This window comes from Drosophila innubila (genome assembly GCF_004354385.1).
Source record: "Drosophila innubila isolate TH190305 chromosome 3R unlocalized genomic scaffold, UK_Dinn_1.0 2_E_3R, whole genome shotgun sequence".
Classification (NCBI taxonomy): Eukaryota; Metazoa; Arthropoda; class Insecta; order Diptera; family Drosophilidae; genus Drosophila; species Drosophila innubila.
In genome coordinates, this window is record NW_022995380.1 from 8,351,428 (window position 1) to 8,372,296 (window position 20,869).

At 37.9% G+C, this 20,869-nt stretch overlaps 1 protein-coding gene across 2 annotated transcripts; it reads left to right on the forward strand.

Moving 5' to 3' along the window:
- Positions 1 to 6,270: 6,270 nt before the first annotated feature.
- On the forward strand, positions 6,271 to 18,842 carry LOC117792018 (histone-lysine N-methyltransferase, H3 lysine-79 specific). 2 transcript variants are annotated; one of them, XM_034631972.1, is made up of 7 exons: positions 6,271 to 7,576; positions 8,211 to 8,794; positions 8,861 to 9,036; positions 9,905 to 13,852; positions 14,279 to 14,491; positions 14,559 to 15,026; positions 16,767 to 17,114. In XM_034631972.1, the coding sequence occupies exons 1-7, from the start codon at positions 7,298 to 7,300 to the stop codon at positions 16,934 to 16,936; spliced, it is 5,838 nt and encodes a 1,945-aa protein (XP_034487863.1). In that variant the 5' UTR covers positions 6,271 to 7,297; the 3' UTR covers positions 16,937 to 17,114. The 2 variants fall into 2 exon arrangements, with proteins under 2 accessions (XP_034487863.1, XP_034487862.1); XM_034631971.1 differs by lacking the exon at positions 16,767 to 17,114 and adding an exon at positions 17,716 to 18,842 and having other exon boundaries at positions 6,291 to 7,576.
- The last annotated feature ends 2,027 nt before the right edge of the window (positions 18,843 to 20,869 follow it).

Here is a 20,869-nt window from a genome sequence, read left to right on the forward strand (position 1 = left end):
ATATTTGTTGCATATTACGTTTACATATATTTATTTAGTACATACATAAGCACTTACTTTGAATTGGAAGAATACTTTTACTTTATAATATTAATTCTACGCTTACTCATTTGAATTATACAGGGTATTTTTGAGATGTTTCCGCTTTTTGGCGCGTACCAAACTTTATGTTGCCACTGTGCAATCTCTCTCTTCTTTCATCCCCTCTTACTTGCTTCCCCTTGGATCTTTGGCGCAGGTGTTTGACGTCGCCTCAGGCTGTTGGAAAAATTTCAATAAATATGCAACTTCCAAGTGCGGTTTGCTGTCACATGTTTTAGTCTTTCTGTGATACTATTGAATACATATATGTATGTATGTAAACGTAACTAGGTCAGCCACTTTATCTTATCAGTGGAGCGTTTGTTTTGTGATTATGATTAGGTCGGTCGCAAACATTTGGTGGCCTTAAATTCCAACAGGTGGCGCTATCGATTACATCAATGGGTATTTTAAAGCATTAAAAATTAAACAATTAAATATCACTTAAAAGACTAATACTTTTTAAGAATAATTGCATTTAGTTTTGAAACTTTCCTAGCTGAATAACAGAATTATAAATTTTTATTTTACTCATTAATGGGTAAAGAAAAACTATAACAAAATACAAAAATACAGTCTATAATACAAATTAAAATGAGGAAACTATAGAAATACTTTAATAAATATACATTAATCATTGCAAAGTTCTATAAATACGAGACTTATCAGCAAAAGGAAATAGATCAGAGCGTGTTCCATTTGGTATATATATTTTCCAATTGCGTTTTATGAAACTACAGTACACGCTCATAATGTTTGTGTCTTGGTGCGTTTTATTGATTATCAATATTGAGTGCATGACCTCAATCTCAACCTTTGTTGCAACAACATCACAAGCAGCTACAACAATGACAAAGAGACGGGCGTTTTCAATGCGTTTTTAAATTCATCTATATATTAGTACATATTTATATTATTTTTATAATTATTTATTCTTCTGTAAGCGCAACGAATTGCGCAATATTTTTCCAGCTGCTGTTTTTAAATATTCTGTTAACAATATAATTATATTACATGTTTTTACAAAGGCAACAAAAGGAAACCAAAACAGATGCATTGCAACTGTATTGCCATTTAATTAACAACATTTTGCTAACTGTTTACAGTGTCAATTGTGGAATTATTAAACGATTTTAGTATCTAATCATTTCAACGCATTGCTTGACCCCAAAATGGCACAATAAACCTTGCGCTAATAAACCAAATAAACGTAAAATGTCAGTGTTTGTTTAACATTAAAACAACAAAACACTGTTACTACAACAACAAAAAAACAACAACAATTAGAACCGACAAGAAACTAGCAGTAATAAAATTTATACAAATTAACGTGAAATCAAAGCGTAAACTAATTTAACCTTCAGTCATGCAACCACAACAAACATGTGACCATGAATAATACTAAATGTATTGTTGTTGCTGCATGTGTTATTGTTATTAGTGTGTATATATTGTTGTTAGAATATCCCAATAACACGAAATGAGCATGTTATGAAGTTGACAACATTTAAGTAATACAAACTACAATGAAATTAATAGAGTGCTTTAGTAGAGAGTTTATGACTAAAAGATAACCAGTTGTAAAGTCATTTTAGCTTTTTGGGAAGTTGTTACTTTTTCTGTCATGATCACCAGTGAATATTCTTAATAATAAATTAACATAAAATAATAAAAATCATACTTATCCAGCTCTGCTATTTTCAGCTCAGTTGCTTTAAGGCAAACACTCAGTGTTGGCTATTTTTAATTGTCTCTCTCAGTGACCTTGACCCAGAGCGAGTACAGTAGAGTAACGGGAGAAAAGCAATAAACATAAAACAATAATAATAATACATGTGGTCAGTGCTTATAAGAACAGAAAAGAACGCGCCAAAACAATTTGCAAGATGAAAAAAAAAAAACAACAAAGAATGTCTATACATATAAAGTTTTTTTTTTTTTTTTGTGATTTTTATATGCTATTTATTTTTATTGTTGTTTTAGTGGCGCTAGCAACAACAAACAGTGGGCAAAGAACCACACAGACTGCGTGGCAGGCGCAAGTCGTAAAGCAAAAACAAGTTTAAATTCACAAGAACAACAGCAACAACAAATGCAAAAAAAAGATATTGCAAACAACTAGAAAAAATAATAGTTGCCGCTCGCGTGGGCGTTGGCAGCGCAGCTCGCGTGTCGCAGCAACAAAACAAAGAGTAGACTAGAGGAGTTGGAGAGAGACAAAAGGCGGAGAAGGAGAGAGAGAGAGACCAACGGGAATAGAGTGTGAGCTTTTTAAGTTGATTAAAAGCGTGTTCAGTATTTCTCTATGCTCTGTAATTGTGTCAACTGGTGAGTGTGTGTGTGTGTGCGAGTGTATGAATGAGTGGGCTTGCTATGGAAATGTATGTCACGCCTGCACAGGCATGTAAAACAATGGAATATGCATTGCTCACCTTGTTGATACCCTAAAATATCCTATATTTAAACAACAATTGAGTACATTCAAATGTACCTGATTAGCTGTATGAATGCTCGCTACTTCAGGGAATGAAGACTGTTTCAAATTTCAATTTCCCTCAAATTAAGTGGTTAAAATTCAAAATATTTTAATTTATTGTTTTTTAAATTTTTTTAATCATACATTCAATAAAAAACTGATTCCTGTAGTTTCTGCAAGTGAACTCTATAACAAACAAAACTTCTGCAGTCAAAATTAACATTTATATATATGAATTTGTTTGTTTTATTTTAACTCAAATTATTTGCAAGGACTGCAAATACAATTTAAACAATGTCTAAAAGTTACTGGGTATAAAATACAAAATACAAAATATAAAATACATACAAAGCGAATGCTTACAATATATGTATATGTATGTGTATGTCTAATTAGCAATGTGTTTGTAAACATTTTCTGTTTTCAATGATGCGCTAAGCTAGAAAAAGAGAAGAAGAGAAAACGAACATAAATGTAGTAAAATTGTATTTTTTTTTTTCAGAAGAGCCAATTCAATATATATGTACTCCTATAGTAGATCTAATCATCTGAATTAGATATCAACTAAAATCGATTTTTTAAAAGAATTCCACTAAATTTTCTTAACTAAATGAAATGAAAACCAATTAAACTACATACTTATAAAACGTATCGGAATTTTATTTTAGAATTCCGTCTTAAATTTAGTTCGAAATTTGATTACTCATGCGGTATAAATATGTGGGTTTATTTGATTAGAAATATATATAAATATATTTGAGTGGCATTAATAATGCTTTTCACACATATTACTATCTCGCCGGAAAGGCTATAGTCAAGAAAAAAAAATATATATATACTTTATAGGGTCTGAAATGCCTCCTTCTCCCTGTTACATACATTTTAACGAACACAATAAACCCTTTTGCTTATTTTTATAGTAACGGGTATAAAAATAGGCTAGTATAAATGAATGCATTTTAAATATTTATATATTAAACGCTTCATGGTAAATCGTCATGTGTTTGGCGGCAACTCCACACTTTATTTGCTCTCTTTAATGGCGACATTCAACAAGGCGTATGTGCAAGTTGCCTTACATCAAAGTACAGGCCATACAAAAGCTCGACAGAGCGGCGTCGAGAAGTGCTTGACCTCTCACCCCCAACTGACTGGCCTGTCTATATGTTTTGAATATTATCAAAAACACAAGAACAAGGGGAGTGCAGCGGACAAAAGAAGTTTGAGTCTTGGAGACTGCAACCGGCGACTGTCTGTCAGCATTGAAAGCGACAGTCTGTTGAAAATGTCGTTTTGATTTTGATTTAGATGTCGATTGCCGGGACCTAAAGTAATATATAAATAAATCATAATTTTTTGATATTTTTATAAAGGTAAATTCCTAAAAATATACATACAGATAAATAAAATTTATAAATAGAAAGGTAGTTAGCTACAAATAGATCGAAAGACCGGTGTAGATATAAAGAAAATAGATTTTTATAAATACAATGTATAGATAAATATAGGGATAAGCGCATGTATATAAACGCCTGGAGATACACCCACTTCTTGAAATAAGTCTGAGTCTTATTTCTTTCATTTTTTCTAGTTTGATTGCTGACTTCATAACTTGTTATAATTATTAAAAAAAATTCTTGTCACCATTTTTAAACTATTGAACAGGTAATATGTTATTTATGACTTAGTCAAAGCTTAATAATTAGAATAAAGTTGTATATGCTTAATAAGCAATAAGAATAATTTACTAAAAAGCAAAAAAAGCATTAACTCATTAATTAAATCGAACGAGCTCTAATAAAAAACCTAGAATATTGCATATTAATCACAGATAGATAGAGAGAGAGAGAGGGAGGAGACTAAAATAGTTTATCTCTCAACTCTGATCTAATCTTTATGTATGACTCAACACTTAAAACTCAACGATCTCAGCTAGAGCTTTAGCTCGTCTGTCAACCGTAATGACCAAATGTCTGTGGTGTCCTTTAAACGCTTTATGCATTATTTTATTGATTAACGCAAAATTTGTTAAGTTGCTAATGCGTCTGTCCAGTCGAATGCTTGATTGGTTGTTCAGCCCGAGTGGTAGATACACAGACAACACGGGCCAGACATAGGATAGACGACAACGGGTAGGTAGAGATTGGTTAACCGCCCGAACAGGATGACGGTAGGCCAAACGAGAGTGTATAGAAAAGGGGGCGGTGGGCAGTAATGGATGTTGCTGTGGCTGTGGCTGTGAATGTGGATGTGGATGTGGCAATGGTGTTGTCTGTAGTCATGGGCTGTCATGGCAACAGTGAGACAGAGATACATTCATACAGGATACATATATGCACATACACATGTATGCAGATACCGAGTGTAGTGAGACAAGCGGATATTCGCACACGTGCATGCATAACAAATATCAAACAGGACCATATATAACGGTATACACAAATACATATCTGTATGTATCTACATAAATTCTATATATACATGCAATGTGTGGCAGAGTTGTTGCCAGACAGGATTGGACTGGGTAACTGTAAACATACAAGCACACACACACACACACACACACAAAACAGTTACTGCAGCCAAAAGGCCATTCAATTTAATGTGGCGCTTGTCTAGCCAAAATATTTCAATGTCCGAACAGGGCTTTAAACCGTTTCAATTGCCATAAAGCTTTAATTAAACCAAAAAAAAAAAAAGAAAACAACAACGTTGCTCTGAGGGTTGATATTGATTTTTCACAACATTTCAGTACATCTCCTACCCCTTCCACTTTTTACAATGATTTTCAAAGCTGTTGTCGACAATTTTGCCTATGCTAATGAAGTCCCATTGTCGTTCTCTGGGACACGCCCACCATCAAAAGCACAAAGGCCAAAAACAACAAGAACATCATTAAAGAAATACGCGCAGGGGAATTAAATTACTTTTAACCCAAAAAAAAAAAAATAATAATAAAGAGCTTGAAACGTGCCTCGCATTACAAATTAGCATAATAAATATAAATAATGAGACTCCAGACAAATACAAATAAAAAGTGTTTTATCCAAAGGAAATTTATAACTAAAGCTACCGAATGAATGAATCAGTTTTTAGGATTCATGTAATCTCTGTGAAAGTTACTTTTTCTAAGAAATTTTTATCGATGCGGTAGGTTCTTCTATTTAAAACAAGTATAAAATATATGTCTAAAAATAAGCTTCGTCCTGAACATAATTATACTTATTTTCTGTGAAGTATTTCATTGAAACGTGAAGGGAATCGTAAATATAATTAACTTTTCTGGTGGATTTGGGAGTTCATGGGAATTAAACGTAAGCTCATAATTATAATCAATTTATTGGGAATTTCTAGGACTTTGCTTAATGCATGGGCAATGTGAGGACATTATACTGCTGCTTGAAATTAACTAAATTCTTAACTTTGCTTATACTGCTACAAATTTAGGCAAATATATTTAGTTTAGTGCGTTACTTTTACTCGTTCTTATATAAAAATATAATTAGGTATTCATACATCACAATCATGCTCGCAAGTCACATATTATTTATTTTTCGGTTTCAGTAACATGAACTTGAAGCACGCTCATTAACAGCATCTCAAATTTAATTGTTTTTTATGATATTAGTTTGATAATTTAATTTTAATGCATTCCTCAATCAAGCCTTGTTTATTTATGTTCTACCATTTCTTTGTTCTTTCTCTTCTTGCAGACCCCCAAAAACAAATATATAAAAAACAATCCATAAAGATACTTTATAATAAATATAGATTTATTAAAAACAATTTAAAACACTTACGACGACGTTTTGCAACACTGAAAGACGCGCGCGCAACATGCGTAACGGTAGTTGGCAAAGCTCGCGTGCCATGGAACGCAGTGAATTGAAACGCAACTGCTGGAATGCAAGGCGATGAAATGAAAATGAGAATGAAACAAAGACAGCAGCAACATCATATGGCAGGCGAAAATGTTGTCGCACATTGAGGAAAATGCATCGTTTTCTTAACATACAGCAAAATATTAAATTACGCAACTATCATCAGTTACTTTTGTATTTTGTTGCTGTTCCATTGGCTGCCACTGCTGCTGGAGGAAGTCGAAGAAGAAGAGGAGCTAGAGGAGATAGTGACAGAGACGACGGAGAACGAGAGCGAGATATAATTGAGGGTGGAAGAAGCAGCAGCGCAGCAGCAGCAGCAAGAGAAACAGTAGCAGTAACAACAATAACGTAACGATCGTAACGTAACTCAACGTAACGTGACGCACACATAAGATTCAAGTAGTCGAAAGTTTATTATTTCTTCAAATCATCTCTTAGTCCAATACACACACGTACACATTAATTAACCCAACGCTGCCAGTGTTCCTAAGACAAAAAACATACAAACAAACAAACAAAAGAAAAACCTATCATTGTAATTCTAACGTAATCATAGCCGTAACGTAACGTAACACAACGCAACGCAACGTAAAGCGCCACCTACACAGCTCCTCTGCCAAGAACATTTTTTGATCATCATCAGCATCAAAATATAATATAAATCATATTATTCATATTCACATGAATGAATGTATCGACACTCGCTTATATCAGCTCCATCAATCAACTGACACTGCAAGCAACAATTGTTAAAACCACATAAACCAGTGCGAAGCATAAAACAACAATCGTAACGTTGTTTTAGTGTTTCGTTATCACATTTGACCTTTTGCCGCTCAGCTGGCAAAGGTAAAATATGGCAACACCTCAAGTCAAAGACTTGGTGTTGCGTTCGCCAGCTGGCTCCTCCGATACAATCACATTTGCCTGGCCATTGCAAATTGGACATGGACAGGATAAGCATGACAATGGCATCGATATCATCGATACAATTAAATTCGTATGCGATGAGCTGCCATCAATATCATCCGCATTCGAGGAGATCAATCTCAATCACATTGACACTGCCTGCTATAAGACTATGACAAATCTTGTCGATCGCTTCAATAAGGCTGTCGACAGTATTGTTGCATTGGTAAGTACTTAACATCTTACTTTGTTATAATATACAAATCCTACAAATGAAATCACAAAGTATTTTTAACAGATCGAAGAATCAATTTCAAAGAGAATATAAATGCTATTTAGTGCAGTTTTAAAAGTTTCATGGAACACTTGAATATAATCCAATTTAAATTGTAAAGAATGATATGATATGATATATGTTCCTAACCTAAGCCGTTTCCATATCCAATGTTCCAAACTTACAATTCAATTTCTATCAATAATTTCCCAGTTTCTATAAAAAGAAATCGTAGAAATGTTTAAATTTATTTACGCTGAAACATCAAAAACGAAACAGATTTACGATGATTGTTTCATTCCAGAGTTTCATTTCTAAACGTTATAAAAGCTATTTGTTTTGTTCCAGTGTTCAATTTCCGCAACAAATGTTTAATTTGTTCTGTTACAGTAGTGTTTCATTTTCGAAGCAGCTTGTTTTATTTAAAAGTTCCAATTGCAAGCGTTTTAAAAAAAAACTAATTTCAGCTAAATTCTGGTGACATAGAAATTCTCTTAACAGAATTTGTTTTCGATCGATCTGATAGCTATAGCACTTACTTTACATACAATTTATTTACATTTGAATTATTTTTCTTGCTTTGTAGGAAAAAGGAACTTCACTGCCCGCCGAGCGATTGAATAAGTTCGCTCACCCTAGCCTTTTAAGACACATACTGCAATTAGTTTACAATGCTGCCGTACTCGATCCGGATAAACTCAATCAGTACGAGCCTTTCTCGCCGGAGGTTTACGGCGAGACATCGTACGAGCTGGTACAACAAATGCTCAAGCATGTCACCGTTAGCAAGGAGGATACGTTCATTGATCTCGGTTCCGGTGTGGGACAGGTGGTACTACAAATGGCTGGATCGTTTCCTCTCAAGACATGCATTGGCATCGAAAAGGCGGACACGCCCGCCCGCTATGCCGAACGTATGGATGTGATCTTTCGCCAGTATATGGGATGGTTTGGCAAACGATACTGCGAGTACAAGTTGATCAAAGGGGATTTTCTCGTGGATGAGCATCGAGAGAAGATCACATCATCGACGCTTGTGTTTGTCAATAACTTTGCCTTCGGTCCAACCGTTGATCATCAGCTGAAGGAACGTTTTGCCGATCTACGAGATGGCGCTCGAGTGGTCTCCTCCAAGTCCTTTTGTCCGCTCAACTTTCGCATTACAGATCGGTGAGTAAATTAATTGCAAATGGATTTAAAATATAAACAATCTTAATTCAATGTTTATTTTTGCAGAAACCTGAGCGACATTGGCACCATAATGCATGTGAGCGAAATACCGCCCCTTAAGGGCTCTGTTTCATGGACCTGCAAACCGGTTTCATATTATCTACATGTGATCGATCGCACCATTTTAGAACGCTATTTTCAGCGACTGAAAACCAAGGGCGGTGGTGATCACGATCATGTGGGTAAGTAACTGGGCGGGACAGAAAAACACTCACACACACACACACACACACAGTCCTTCTTACAGCACACGTTCAATCTACCACATTAACAAGCGATCAATCCAAATCAAAATTGTCAATCATGATCATTCACAATCAGTCATGATCAATCATTCGATCAGTCGCTCAAATTCTAAGTTTTATTTTTGTTTCCGGTTCCAGCTATTGCAAATAAAGAGTTTTGTAATTTAAAAAGATTTTCTCAAGTTAAGAGAAGTCAAGTCAAGAGTGTCAAATTATATAAAAAGTTTAGTTTATTTTTATGTAAAGTCTGGTCTGTTAAACAATATTTTAAAGGTAGATCTTAGATCGAAAGCTAAACCTTTTTCTTTCGTCAATTTCTTAAGTGAACTCTTCAAATACAAGTTTTAGGAGACTACTTCACTATTAAGCTTAGTTCTTTTTATCTGTCTGTCTGTACTAAAGCTATCTTGATGAAAAAAGAACATATGTCAAAATTTAAAAGATCGGTCAAAAATTAACATTTAGTATGAAAGACTTTGTAATTGCTTGAGATATCTTAACCAAACTCAAAGTTTAAGTTATTGCTTTGGTTTTCATTCCTTATTAAATAGCTGCCTTGAATTAGTTGAATTAAACATGGTATTTTTTGGGGGATAATTACTTACCGTGCTTAAAAAACTCTACTGGGCTCTGCAAGAATATCAAATCTTCAAATGATTTAAGTTAAATAATAAAACAATCTACAAATATTTACAATAGGACACAAGTTAGGTCATTAACAGAGATATTATTATACAATAATAGATAGTAGAATAATTCTAAAATCCCGACATATTTCTAAACTTGATTGCAATTTCTTTTGCAGGCACTGTGCGCACCACACGCGATCGTGCCAAGCGTGAGGCAAACGTTGGCCAGCACAACAACAATCACAACAATAACAACAATCACAATAACAACCATCAACACCAACTGCGGGAACTGCAACGTGAGAGGGAGAGGGAGAGGGAAAAGGAAAGGGAGCTGCTCAGCAGCAACGGACCCGTTCAGCAGCAGCAGCAGCAACAACAGCAACAGCAGCGACATCAATCGCAATCGCCAGCGAATGTCAGTGGAGGCAGTGGATTAGCTGCCTCCAAGACACGCCAACAACTGGCAACTGCACAGCAGCAGCAGCAACAACAACAGCAGCAGCAGCAGCAGCAACAACAGTTGCAGCAACGCAGTCTGGATATGGACAGCAGCACAGAGAGCGATGGAGATGGCGAGGCGACAAATGGTAATGGTGGTAACACCACCACAGCCACCAACACCACCTCAGCATCGAATGGGCCAATGACGCGAAAAGTTTGGTCCGATTGGTGCAGCTCCAAGGGCAAGAGTTCACAGTCCGATGATGAGGAGAACAACAACAGCAATAGCAACAACAGCAACAGTCAAGCGGTTCGCGTGCCACGTGCCGTTGCCACATTGAAGAAGCGCAAGAAGCTGACACGTAAAGCGGCAATTGCCAGCAAATCGGCAGCAGCTGCACAACGTGAAGCTGAAGCTGAAGCAGCTGCTGTGGCAGCGATCGCTGCATCTACCACATCCACATCGGCTAGCAAGGATTCCAGCAGCAAAGAGGATCAACCACGTGCTGGCACTGCTGGACCGGGACGCAAGGGACGCTTGAAGAAGGGACAACGTGGACGTAAATGCTTGAAGATAGCCGGATTGGATGTGTTGCACAAACAGACGGTGTTAAGCACCTCATTGGATGCCATGACTAAGAAGCTGCCCGCCGCACCGGGCACTGTGGATCAACAGCTGACGTCTCTGCTCACTGGAGATATGTCGCATCGGGAATTGGATATACCCGTCGCACCGCAAGATACCCCTTATGCCTTGCAAATACTGCTCGATGTGTTCCGTTCCCAATACATGACCATGATTGAGAATATGCGTTCGAGTGCATATCTGCCGCAGGTGCAGAAACAAATTGCCCAGGAACAGGAGCGTATGGCAAGATTGAAGAACCGCGCGAATCAATTGGATAAACAGATCAAGGTTCTGATCGATGACAGTGTGACGTTGCTGAAGGTTCGCATGAATGAGCTGGGTATTAATGTGAATTCGCCCAATGATCTGATTGCTCAGGCCAAGGAGATTGTCGGCAGGCACAAAGATCTGCAACATGCGGTCAGCAAGATGCGCAACGAGGTCACCGTCTACGAGAGCGAACAGAAATTGCTGCTCAGCAAACAGTTGAAGCATTTGCCGGAATATCAGAAACTCTGTACGGTTACTAACGGTGGCAATGGCAAAGTGAAGCTTGAGTTACCGCAGGAACTATCCGAAACAGCTGCCCAGGAGCTGGTGCTCAAGGAGATTGCAAATACGTTGAGTCAACGCAAGAAACTGTACGCTCAAGTCTCAACCATTGAACAGGAGACCAGCACATTGCAAAAGTCCGCCGAGGAACGAAGCACAGCTGCCGTTCTGCTCGCCCAGGGCACCAACATAAGCCTGGCGAGCAGCAGCAACAATACCAGCAGCAGCAACAACAATGTAACTGCGGCAGCCACAACAGCAGCGACAGCAGCAGCAACAGTTGCAGTGTCCGCGCAGTCCAATTGCAACAAGCTGACGTCGGGAAAATCATCGCGACGAAGTCGTGAGCATCGTGCAAGATCCCAGGAATGGCCAGAAGTGCCAGAGGTGGGCAAAATACAGGAAAGCAATCCGGAAGTCTTGGCACAAAAGATACTGGAGACCTGTCGCCAGGTCGAGGCTGGTAAATTTCAATCTCTACCAGCGCCTGCAGCGCCGCCAACTACAAATAACAATACTATCAACTTTATCAATGGCAAAGCCAAAACGGAATCCAAAACATCGCCAGCTTTGTACAAGGACAGCACATTAATGCCAGCGCCCAAGCAGCAATCACAACAACTAGCGACACTACAACAACAACAGCAACAACAACAGCTGCAACAACAATCACAAGCACAGCCAAGCTCATTGTTGTTGCCCAAGTGCGAGCTGCCTGGACTCGGCCGCAAGCAGGAATCACCAAAGGTGGCCAACTTTGAGGATCGTCTGAAGAGCATCATCACATCCGCCTTGAACGAGGATCAGGAACAGCGCAGCAAGGCATTGCCCATTATGGAGACACCAGCAACAACACCGCTGCAATCGCCCGTCTCCAAGCGCAGCAAGCAAATGGCACAAACAACATCGACGGCCAACAATTTGCACAACATCATTACCGTCTCGACACAGGGTTTGATGCATCTGAATGCCAACACAACGATATCGCCCATAACGCCACCGTTGCCGGGACCGCGTGCAGCAGCAGCAGCATCGACAGCGCCGCCGCCACCGGCCAATTTGCCCTACGGCAGCGCCTACATCAGCAGCAAGCACCAACAACATCAGCAGCAGCAGCAGTTGCAACATCAGCATCAGCAACTGTCGGGGAAATACAGTCAAACAGCAATTGCAAAGGAATCAAAGTATTCACCAGCAACAGCACGCTCAGCAGCAGCTGCACCACCGCCACCACCACCACCGCCACCTGCCACAAACATGGCCACCTTGTATGCCGGACATGGTGCAACAACTGCGGCACCGCCAACACCCGCTGATCTGGGCTTTCATCGACGCCGTGCCTCGGTCAGCGCCAACAGCTATGAGCATTTTATGGTACAACAACAGCAGCAGCAACAACATGCACTTATGCTGGCACATGTGGCACAGCAACGCTTGCAACAGCAGCAGCAACAACAACAGCAGCAGCAGCAACATCCACATCATGCGCAGCTTGGATTGCTTCATCATCATCATCATCAGGCATCAGGCTCGGCAACAGAATTCAAGGCGCCAGCTGAGAATCTGTTGCAACGTTCCGGCAGCCGCGAGCAACTGGCAGAGCAACAGCAGCAACAACAGTTGCAACAACAGCAGCAACAGTTGCAACAACAGCAGCAGCAGTTGCAGCAACAGCAACAACACAGCATGGAGCTTTTGCCACGAGCCAGTTCCGCCAACTCAGATTATCCTGGTTACCGTGTGGAGCGTTTATCTGTGCGTCCACCAAGTCGACCAAGTTCGAATTCCTCGCAACCGGACTACACACAAGTGTCGCCAGCCAAGATGGCATTGCGTCGTCATCTGTCGCAGGAGAAGTTGAATCAACCACCACAACCGATGCCAACACCACCGCCAATGGCACTGGCACCACCAGTAACTGCGGGCAAGACAATTGGAGATCTGGTGAATGGTGAAATCGAGCGTACGCTGGAAATCTCACATCAGAGCATCATCAATGCGGCCGTCAACATGAGCACCGCCGGCTCCGGCAGCGGCAGCTCGAGTGGTGCCCACTATATGGAACGTGCCTTCCTTGCCGATCGCTCCAATGAGCGGCTGCTGATCAATCTGCATGCCCAACGGCCGGAACGTGTTCATGTGCGTCCCTTGGGCGAAGATGGCCCTGAACCGCAGCCCACCAATTATAGCCAGGCTACATCGAGTACCGGCAACAATCTCGCGACATTAGCTCATGTCGCGTACAACCAGAAATCACAATCTGCTGGAGCACGTGCATCATCGTCAGCGCGCTCAGCACGTGATTATCAACCCGTGGCATTGCCACGTGCTGAGATGAAGGGCTGCATTGAGGCCTACTTCCACGAGGAGCAGCAGCAGCAGCAACATCACCAACAGCAGCAGCAGCAGCAACAACAACATCAGAAATCCAAGAGCACAGCGGGTGGTGCGAATGCATTGCGTGCACCACGCTTAAATGGTGCCAATCCACCACTGGAAGGTAAGAACAAATTTGAATAAAGTATCTTCAAGATACTCTTCACGTCTTTATTTGAGTTTATCTAATTTTTTGAGTCCAAGAGACTTGTAACTATATAAACTACATAAATTCTTGAATCAGCGTCAATAGACAAGTCGAAAAAGCCTTTTTAAGCTTTTTTACCTAGATCTTAAAGCGATAGATCTACAATAATACTTGTCAATAATACTCTCATTGTTTGTTTTAGAATTCTTGAATGCATTGCAAGTAGAAATTTAAGAGTCTAGATTAGTTTGATAAGTAATGCCTTGACACTTAAGAGTCTTTCGATGAATTATATAAATATTGTCATTGACGTCCGTTGCATTGGTTGCGATTTCATTAAACGACTGCAACGATGCAAGTCAGCTAATTAACTGTATTAACAATTTGTTGAATTTATTACAGGATTAGCCGCCTCACTGCAGGATCATGTGCGAGCACGTAAACACAAAGAGGAGAACGAGGAGCGGCAACGACGTGCTGCAGCCGCGGTTTCCACATTGGAAATGGCGCCACATTTCGCACATCAGGCGCCGCCGGCCCACAGCTACCACCAACAAGCACAACAACATCACACAACAGCTGGCAATATCAATGGAACACCGCACAAAGTGGAGCGTATGTTAAATGCATATTAACAAAATTAATGTTATGTAAGAGTTACTTATCCATCTCATTTTTCCAGTTGGAATTAAGCGCAGCTCTCCGCTGGCGCCGCATCAGCAGCCATCGCGTCCCGCCAAATTGGCACACTTCGAGCAGCAACCGCTTTCACATGCGCATCAGCATTTGTATGTGAATAGCAATGGTGGGCAAGCATTGCCACCACCGGCTCACGATGCAACCACACCGTCTCCGACACCATCGTCATCGTCCTCATCCTGTGGCAGACGCAGTAAATTGCTTGTGGAGCCACCGCTTTTGATGAGTCCTGAGATTAACTCGCTGATGGGCGATGAGCGACCGTTGCAGCTGTCCACGAGTCACCAGCAGTTGCACCACCATCAGCAGCAGCACCACCACCACCACCACCAGCAGCAGCAGCAGCAGCCATTGCAGCAGCAGCAGCAACAGTTGCGTGCAACGCATCAAAGCAGTCACAGCATTACGCCCACAATTGGGGGCAGTCAGCGTTCAAATGCCGCCGATGATGGTAAGACATACGTATGCCATGATATTCTGTCGTCTGCACCACAAGCACAAGCACATGCACCACTAGCACATGTAACATACCATCAAATACACAGCAACAACTTCAACTATAATAACAACAACAGCCATCAAATCCAATTGGTGGCTCAAGATCTGACCATGAAAAATAGGCAAACAATTGCCAACGCTTTGTCGGATGATGACACTGACAATGACAGCGTCTCATCCTCGAGCTCCGGCTCCAGCTCCAGTTCAAGTTCAGCCTTCTAACTTGAAATTCACAGAACCACAAATACACAAACACTTGCACACATATTTTGTACAATTTATACTTTGATTTTCTTATTACATTTTCTAAAATACATTTTATAAAAAAACAAAAAATTACTGCCATTTGTCAGTTACGTTTAACTGTAATTCATGTTCTTGTGTGTTGTCCGTAGTTTGCTTTTTGTTACGTTTGTAGCTGTAATTCTGGATTTAATATTTAATACTCCCTTTTTTGCACTCTTTATTTATTTTATGTTTTTATTTTTTTATTTGTTTGCTTCTATTTTTAATGCTTTTTTCTTTCCTGCCTTTTTTTAACATTCAATCATGAAATTCATAGTTTCGAACAACAGCAACTGTAAATTAACAGCGGTTGTTAACATGAATTTCGGTAAAATTTACTTCATCATGAAATTACAAACAAAAACTTCTTACTGAAGTCGATAAACAGTTGGTCAAGTAATTGTTTTGACAAAATATAAAATTCACATATTTTATTCTATGAATTTATTTTTTCTCTTGTCTTATAATAGTTGCTTATGGTTCTTAGAATTAGTTTCGGACTATATATTTTCTTTAATAAAGAACTAATATGTGACTTTTTCTTTGCGAAACAATTACTTGTATGTAAACCAATGAGAATAAATGGTTAAAAAAAAAAATTTAATTAAGTATTTATGTAAATATATACAAATATTTCAATACATCTATAACTATTACAAACTTCTATGATAATAATATATGCCCAAGTAATTATAGGACAGACGGATGTCCTCATATTATTTTCATTTAATAAATGTTTAAGAATGCATCACATTAATATGTGAATTTCAGAATTAATTGTACAAATCTTATAAAACCTTCAATAGTATAGAAGAGTAGCTTTAATATGACAAATGACATAATATGCATTTTTCTATACATTGAATAATTTCGGTTATTATTATAATTATTATAATTTTGTTATTTTGAAGATATTGAGTTTCTGAAATTCTCCTCTGTTAATTTATATTCTTTCTCGACTACATTGGGATAAACTCAACGCATAAACGCAGTGTAAAAACCCTCGTAACTTATAAATAAAAGATCTATCAACAAATAACTACAGATATAACTCAACACTTTGCTGGCTTTTTTCAACATTCCAATTATCGCGTTATTTCAAAATAACAAACATTTCATACAACGACAAAGTCACACACACTCAATACACACACACACACACCCAAACATAACCAAATCAAACGATCTCTGTAAAGTTCATACATAAAAATACACATAATTTTTTTTATCACTTCGATATTAACAATGTTCTCTGGAATGTTTTAATTTGCATTATTAATTTTCAAATATTTACTAAAAATATTCTATAAACATAAAGATCGAAATATGGACAAATAAATAAGAAGCGAACCCTAATTATCCAAAACTCGACATTATATCCCTTCTATTATGCTCTACTCCCATACAGTTACCGATTTGGCAACGCAACGTACTATAACTAATTACGATCCCAGACGTCGACTTCGCACAACGACTTCGACTTTGTCTGGCGCCACGAAACAAACAGCTACCAATTGTAATACTCATAACAATGGATTTGTTGTGGCCGATAGTAGTAGTACCAATAACAACCATTGATTACCTCAAAATTCTCAAACACCAAACCCAAAAAAAAAAAGAAATGCAAATGTAAACAAAAATATAAAATTTATAAATAAAAACAATGAAAAACAAATGAAAAGAAAAGATATGCCAAAACGTAAAAATTGTTGTTGAGAAGCAGAGTACAAAATATCACATTTAATAATACTTATAAAAAAAAACCTAAAAAACCGAAAAACCTATATAAAAAAAGATAAAGACATGAAACATAATTTATTTTGCGTTTAATAATTTAATCTAACCGAAATTAAAACAATTTATCTAGTATATTATATACCTATATCAAATTTAAACGAGCATGAGGTAAGTTCTGTTGCGCCTAATTGGTTTACTTTTTTCCTTTTTCATTTCATTTTATCATTATTATTTTATTTATTTTGATTTATGATTTCTATTTATAATTTTTTACAAAACTTTCTAATTTAATCTTTACACACACACACACACACACACACGTCGCAATCTCATTAATACACACAGACACAATGAAGCATTTCGTTTTGAGTAAACTGTACCAAAAGTTTTGGGCTTGCTTACACAAACCAAACCCGATTATCGTTATCGCTATCGCCATCTACCATCGGCACAGCTACACACAGACACACACCCACATACACCACCGCAATCAGCAGCAGCAGCAACAGCATCAGTTGCAATTGTGTTGTTGCCTTAACTATATATCGATTGATTATATAAATATATATTTATAGACTATGAAAAATCACTAATCTATTTTAAATGTCTTTCCATGACAGACGATGTCATTGCTGCCGACGATGAATCCCATTGGCAACATCGAGTTAGCTCCGGCTTTGATCGCTTGGTGGCCTTTGCCAGCACCGAGTTGGACAAGACACGGCGTTCGATTGATGGCGACACGGTGCCGGCATCCATTAGTTGCAACACCTCGCCGGATTCGGGCATAACGCACAGCAGCAGCAACTCGGATGCGGCACGCACATTCTTGTCCACCTCGTCGAGCTCATCGCAGCTGGAGCTGCCCATCAACAACACTAGCAGCAGTAGCAGCAGCAACAACAGCAACAGTCTTTATGCTAGCCAGGTGCACAATCTGAGCCATCATTCATACCAGCACACTCATTTGCAGTTGCAGCAGCAGCAGACACTACAACAGCAACAACAACAGCAGCAACAGCAACCGTTGCAACAACAACAACAACAGCAGCAGCAACAACATTTGACAGATCATTTGAGCGACAGCAGCATGAAATCAACAGCTTCCTCATCGTTGCATGCAAACAGTTCTCTAAAGACCATTTCACCGGTGGATCCCGGTGTCATAGAATCGCCGCCATTGTCCGATGTGGGCGTGCCACGTACGCCCAGTCCCAGTGCCACCAGTGTGGCGACACCACCGCTGGCGCATGCTCCATCGCTGGTCAATGAACTGCGCATACCGCTCAAATATCAGCGCAAATCGAAGAGCGGCTCCGAGAAGCATTACAAGAAGAAGTTCTGTGAGCGCAACTGGGAGTACGACTGTGATGAGCTGTTGGCTTACTCAAACTCCAGTGCACCGGCCACGGCAGCAGATGCCGCTGGCAATGGCCCGCCCACATTGGTGGACACGCCTGTTGGTGTGGCAGCAACGCCGTCCGCAGTGTTGAGTAAATCGGGCAAATCACCAAAGGAGAAATCATCGCCACATCATAGCGTCAATTCGAATGCAAATGCCAATGCCAATGCCAGCTACCATCATCATCACAAGTCGTCCAAGTTTCGGCCCAAGGGCAAGGATTGGGACTGGTCGCTGGACAGCAGAAGCAATGCTGGCGAGCCGACACCGAATGGTGCCAGCGGTGGCGCCACTACAACGAGTAATTAATGTAAATTCATTTAGTTAAATTGCTGATCATTTAAACAAAAAAAAAAAAGAAAAGTAAAAGATAGTATAGTTAGCAGAGGGATTTCAATTCACAGCCACATGCGCAACAACAACAACAACAGCAAAATATGCAATGTTTTGCTTTATGTTTTATATATATAAATAACTAATTTTTTATATCAATTCAAAACGGATCGAATTGTATTTTAATCTGTAACTAAATAAATTGTGTTTATTTATAGTTAACTTATTGGATAGCAGCAACTTTTGCCTTGTTTTTTTGATTATCTGTGTTTGTTTATTTCTGAAATTTGTAATTAGACTAGTTTAGCATATTTTTACTGACCTTGTGTATTAGATTTTAAGCCAAAAACCGACAAGAACAGAAACAACAACAGCAACTGCAACCATCCCCCCCTTGATGAACAATGTTACTGACTTCATTATTATTATTATTAGAAAGCTTACTATTATTATTATGAACATTATTATTAGAAGTGCGTATTTAATTTTGTAATGTTTAATTGATTTGTATTCATTTTAAGTTTGTATGTTTTGTCATTTTGTCTAGAGTTGCGTGTTTTTATTATGATTTTTAAATAAATTTTAAACTAATTACAAAATATGAATATCTATGTTTATTTTCAATTCTTTTGATCAGTTCAGTTGCCAGCTACAGTTTCTTTTGACGTATTGGGACCAACCAAGAAGCATACTAAATTAATCCGTTCCCGTTCATTGAATTGTAAACGTTGCTTCCAAAATTTATTGCTAAAATTGATAAACAAAAGAAAAAGTATTCAAAATTTACAAATATTTGATTAAAATTTTAGTAATTGGGTTTGATAATTATTTTGCATTGACTTAACATAGTTTTGGCTGTTCTGAATTTCGCTTTAGAAACGATTCCACAAATTATAGTATAGCATACTTTTTGAACTTAAATGTAAACGGATAGCATTCTTAAATATCCCTAAAAGTATGCTCTAAATATTTATGTGGCAACGAGGCCTGACAAACCAATAATGGTATTTCGATAAAAAATTAAAGGTGTGCTTAAACGTAAATAGGGCGTGTCTGCGACCGCTTTGAATCAAAATTACCAATGACGATACTTTAACCATTAACTTACAAAATACAGAAACTGATGTAGCGCATCGCGATACTGAAAAAGCAGGCAGCAGAACAACAAATAACCTTATTAATTAATGAATTTTCCACCTCAGCGAATTAACAACAATTTTATATAAATTATATACATAAAATATAGCAGTAGCGGCATATACAATATATATATACATACATCTACTATATATATTTATGAGTCCAGTCCGTTAAACAGTTGCGGGAGCTACAAAAAGTAAATGAAAGTAATGTAAAAAGTGTACGCTTTTGTGGAGAAAACGTTTAACGGAATATGGGCATCAATGGTAAAAGTAAAAAAAAAATGAAAAAGTCAAGTATCAGGAAACCAATTAAACAGTAAAGAAACAAATAAACATGATTTACAAGCATTTAACAACAAAACATAATAAATATTTAGCAAACATACATATATAAAAAATATACGTAAACCATATTAAACAAATATTAAAAATATATATAGATATATATATATATATAGAAAAAAAGCAGAAAGAATAAATAAATAAATGAAAATACAATAAGAACCATAGCAATTTAATTGGATTTTCAAATGTGCTATTAGCGTAGTTTAATATTAATATTTAAAACAAGATACATAATGGCGCATACATGATTTTTATACGTATACAAATGTATTATACTATATTTAACATTATATACAGAGTCGAAGGGCTTTATAAAAAGAAGAACAACAATATTGTATAAACTATTATTAGAATAGCCCCAAACAACATAAATCAGTTGTAGCAAATGAAATATTATTTGGCGCTATTTAAATGTAATGTAAAATGCATATAAAACAGAATAGTTAAATTTACATAAAAATATAAATTAATAATACAAAAAAAAAAAAAATTAATGCAAAAGCAAAAATATAAAAGTATTTAACTGAAATATAAGTAAACGCAACTAATTAA

Coding starts and splice junctions, on each gene's coding strand:
- LOC117792018 (XM_034631971.1), top strand. CDS start 7,298: ATGGCAACACCTCAAGTCAAAGACTTGGTGTTGCGTTCGCCAGCTGGC. Junction 7,577..8,210: donor TCGACAGTATTGTTGCATTG/GTAAGTACTTAA, acceptor CTTGCTTTGTAG/GAAAAAGGAACTTCACTGCC. Junction 15,027..17,715: donor TTCAAATGCCGCCGATGATG/GTAAGACATACG, acceptor TTTCCATGACAG/ACGATGTCATTGCTGCCGAC.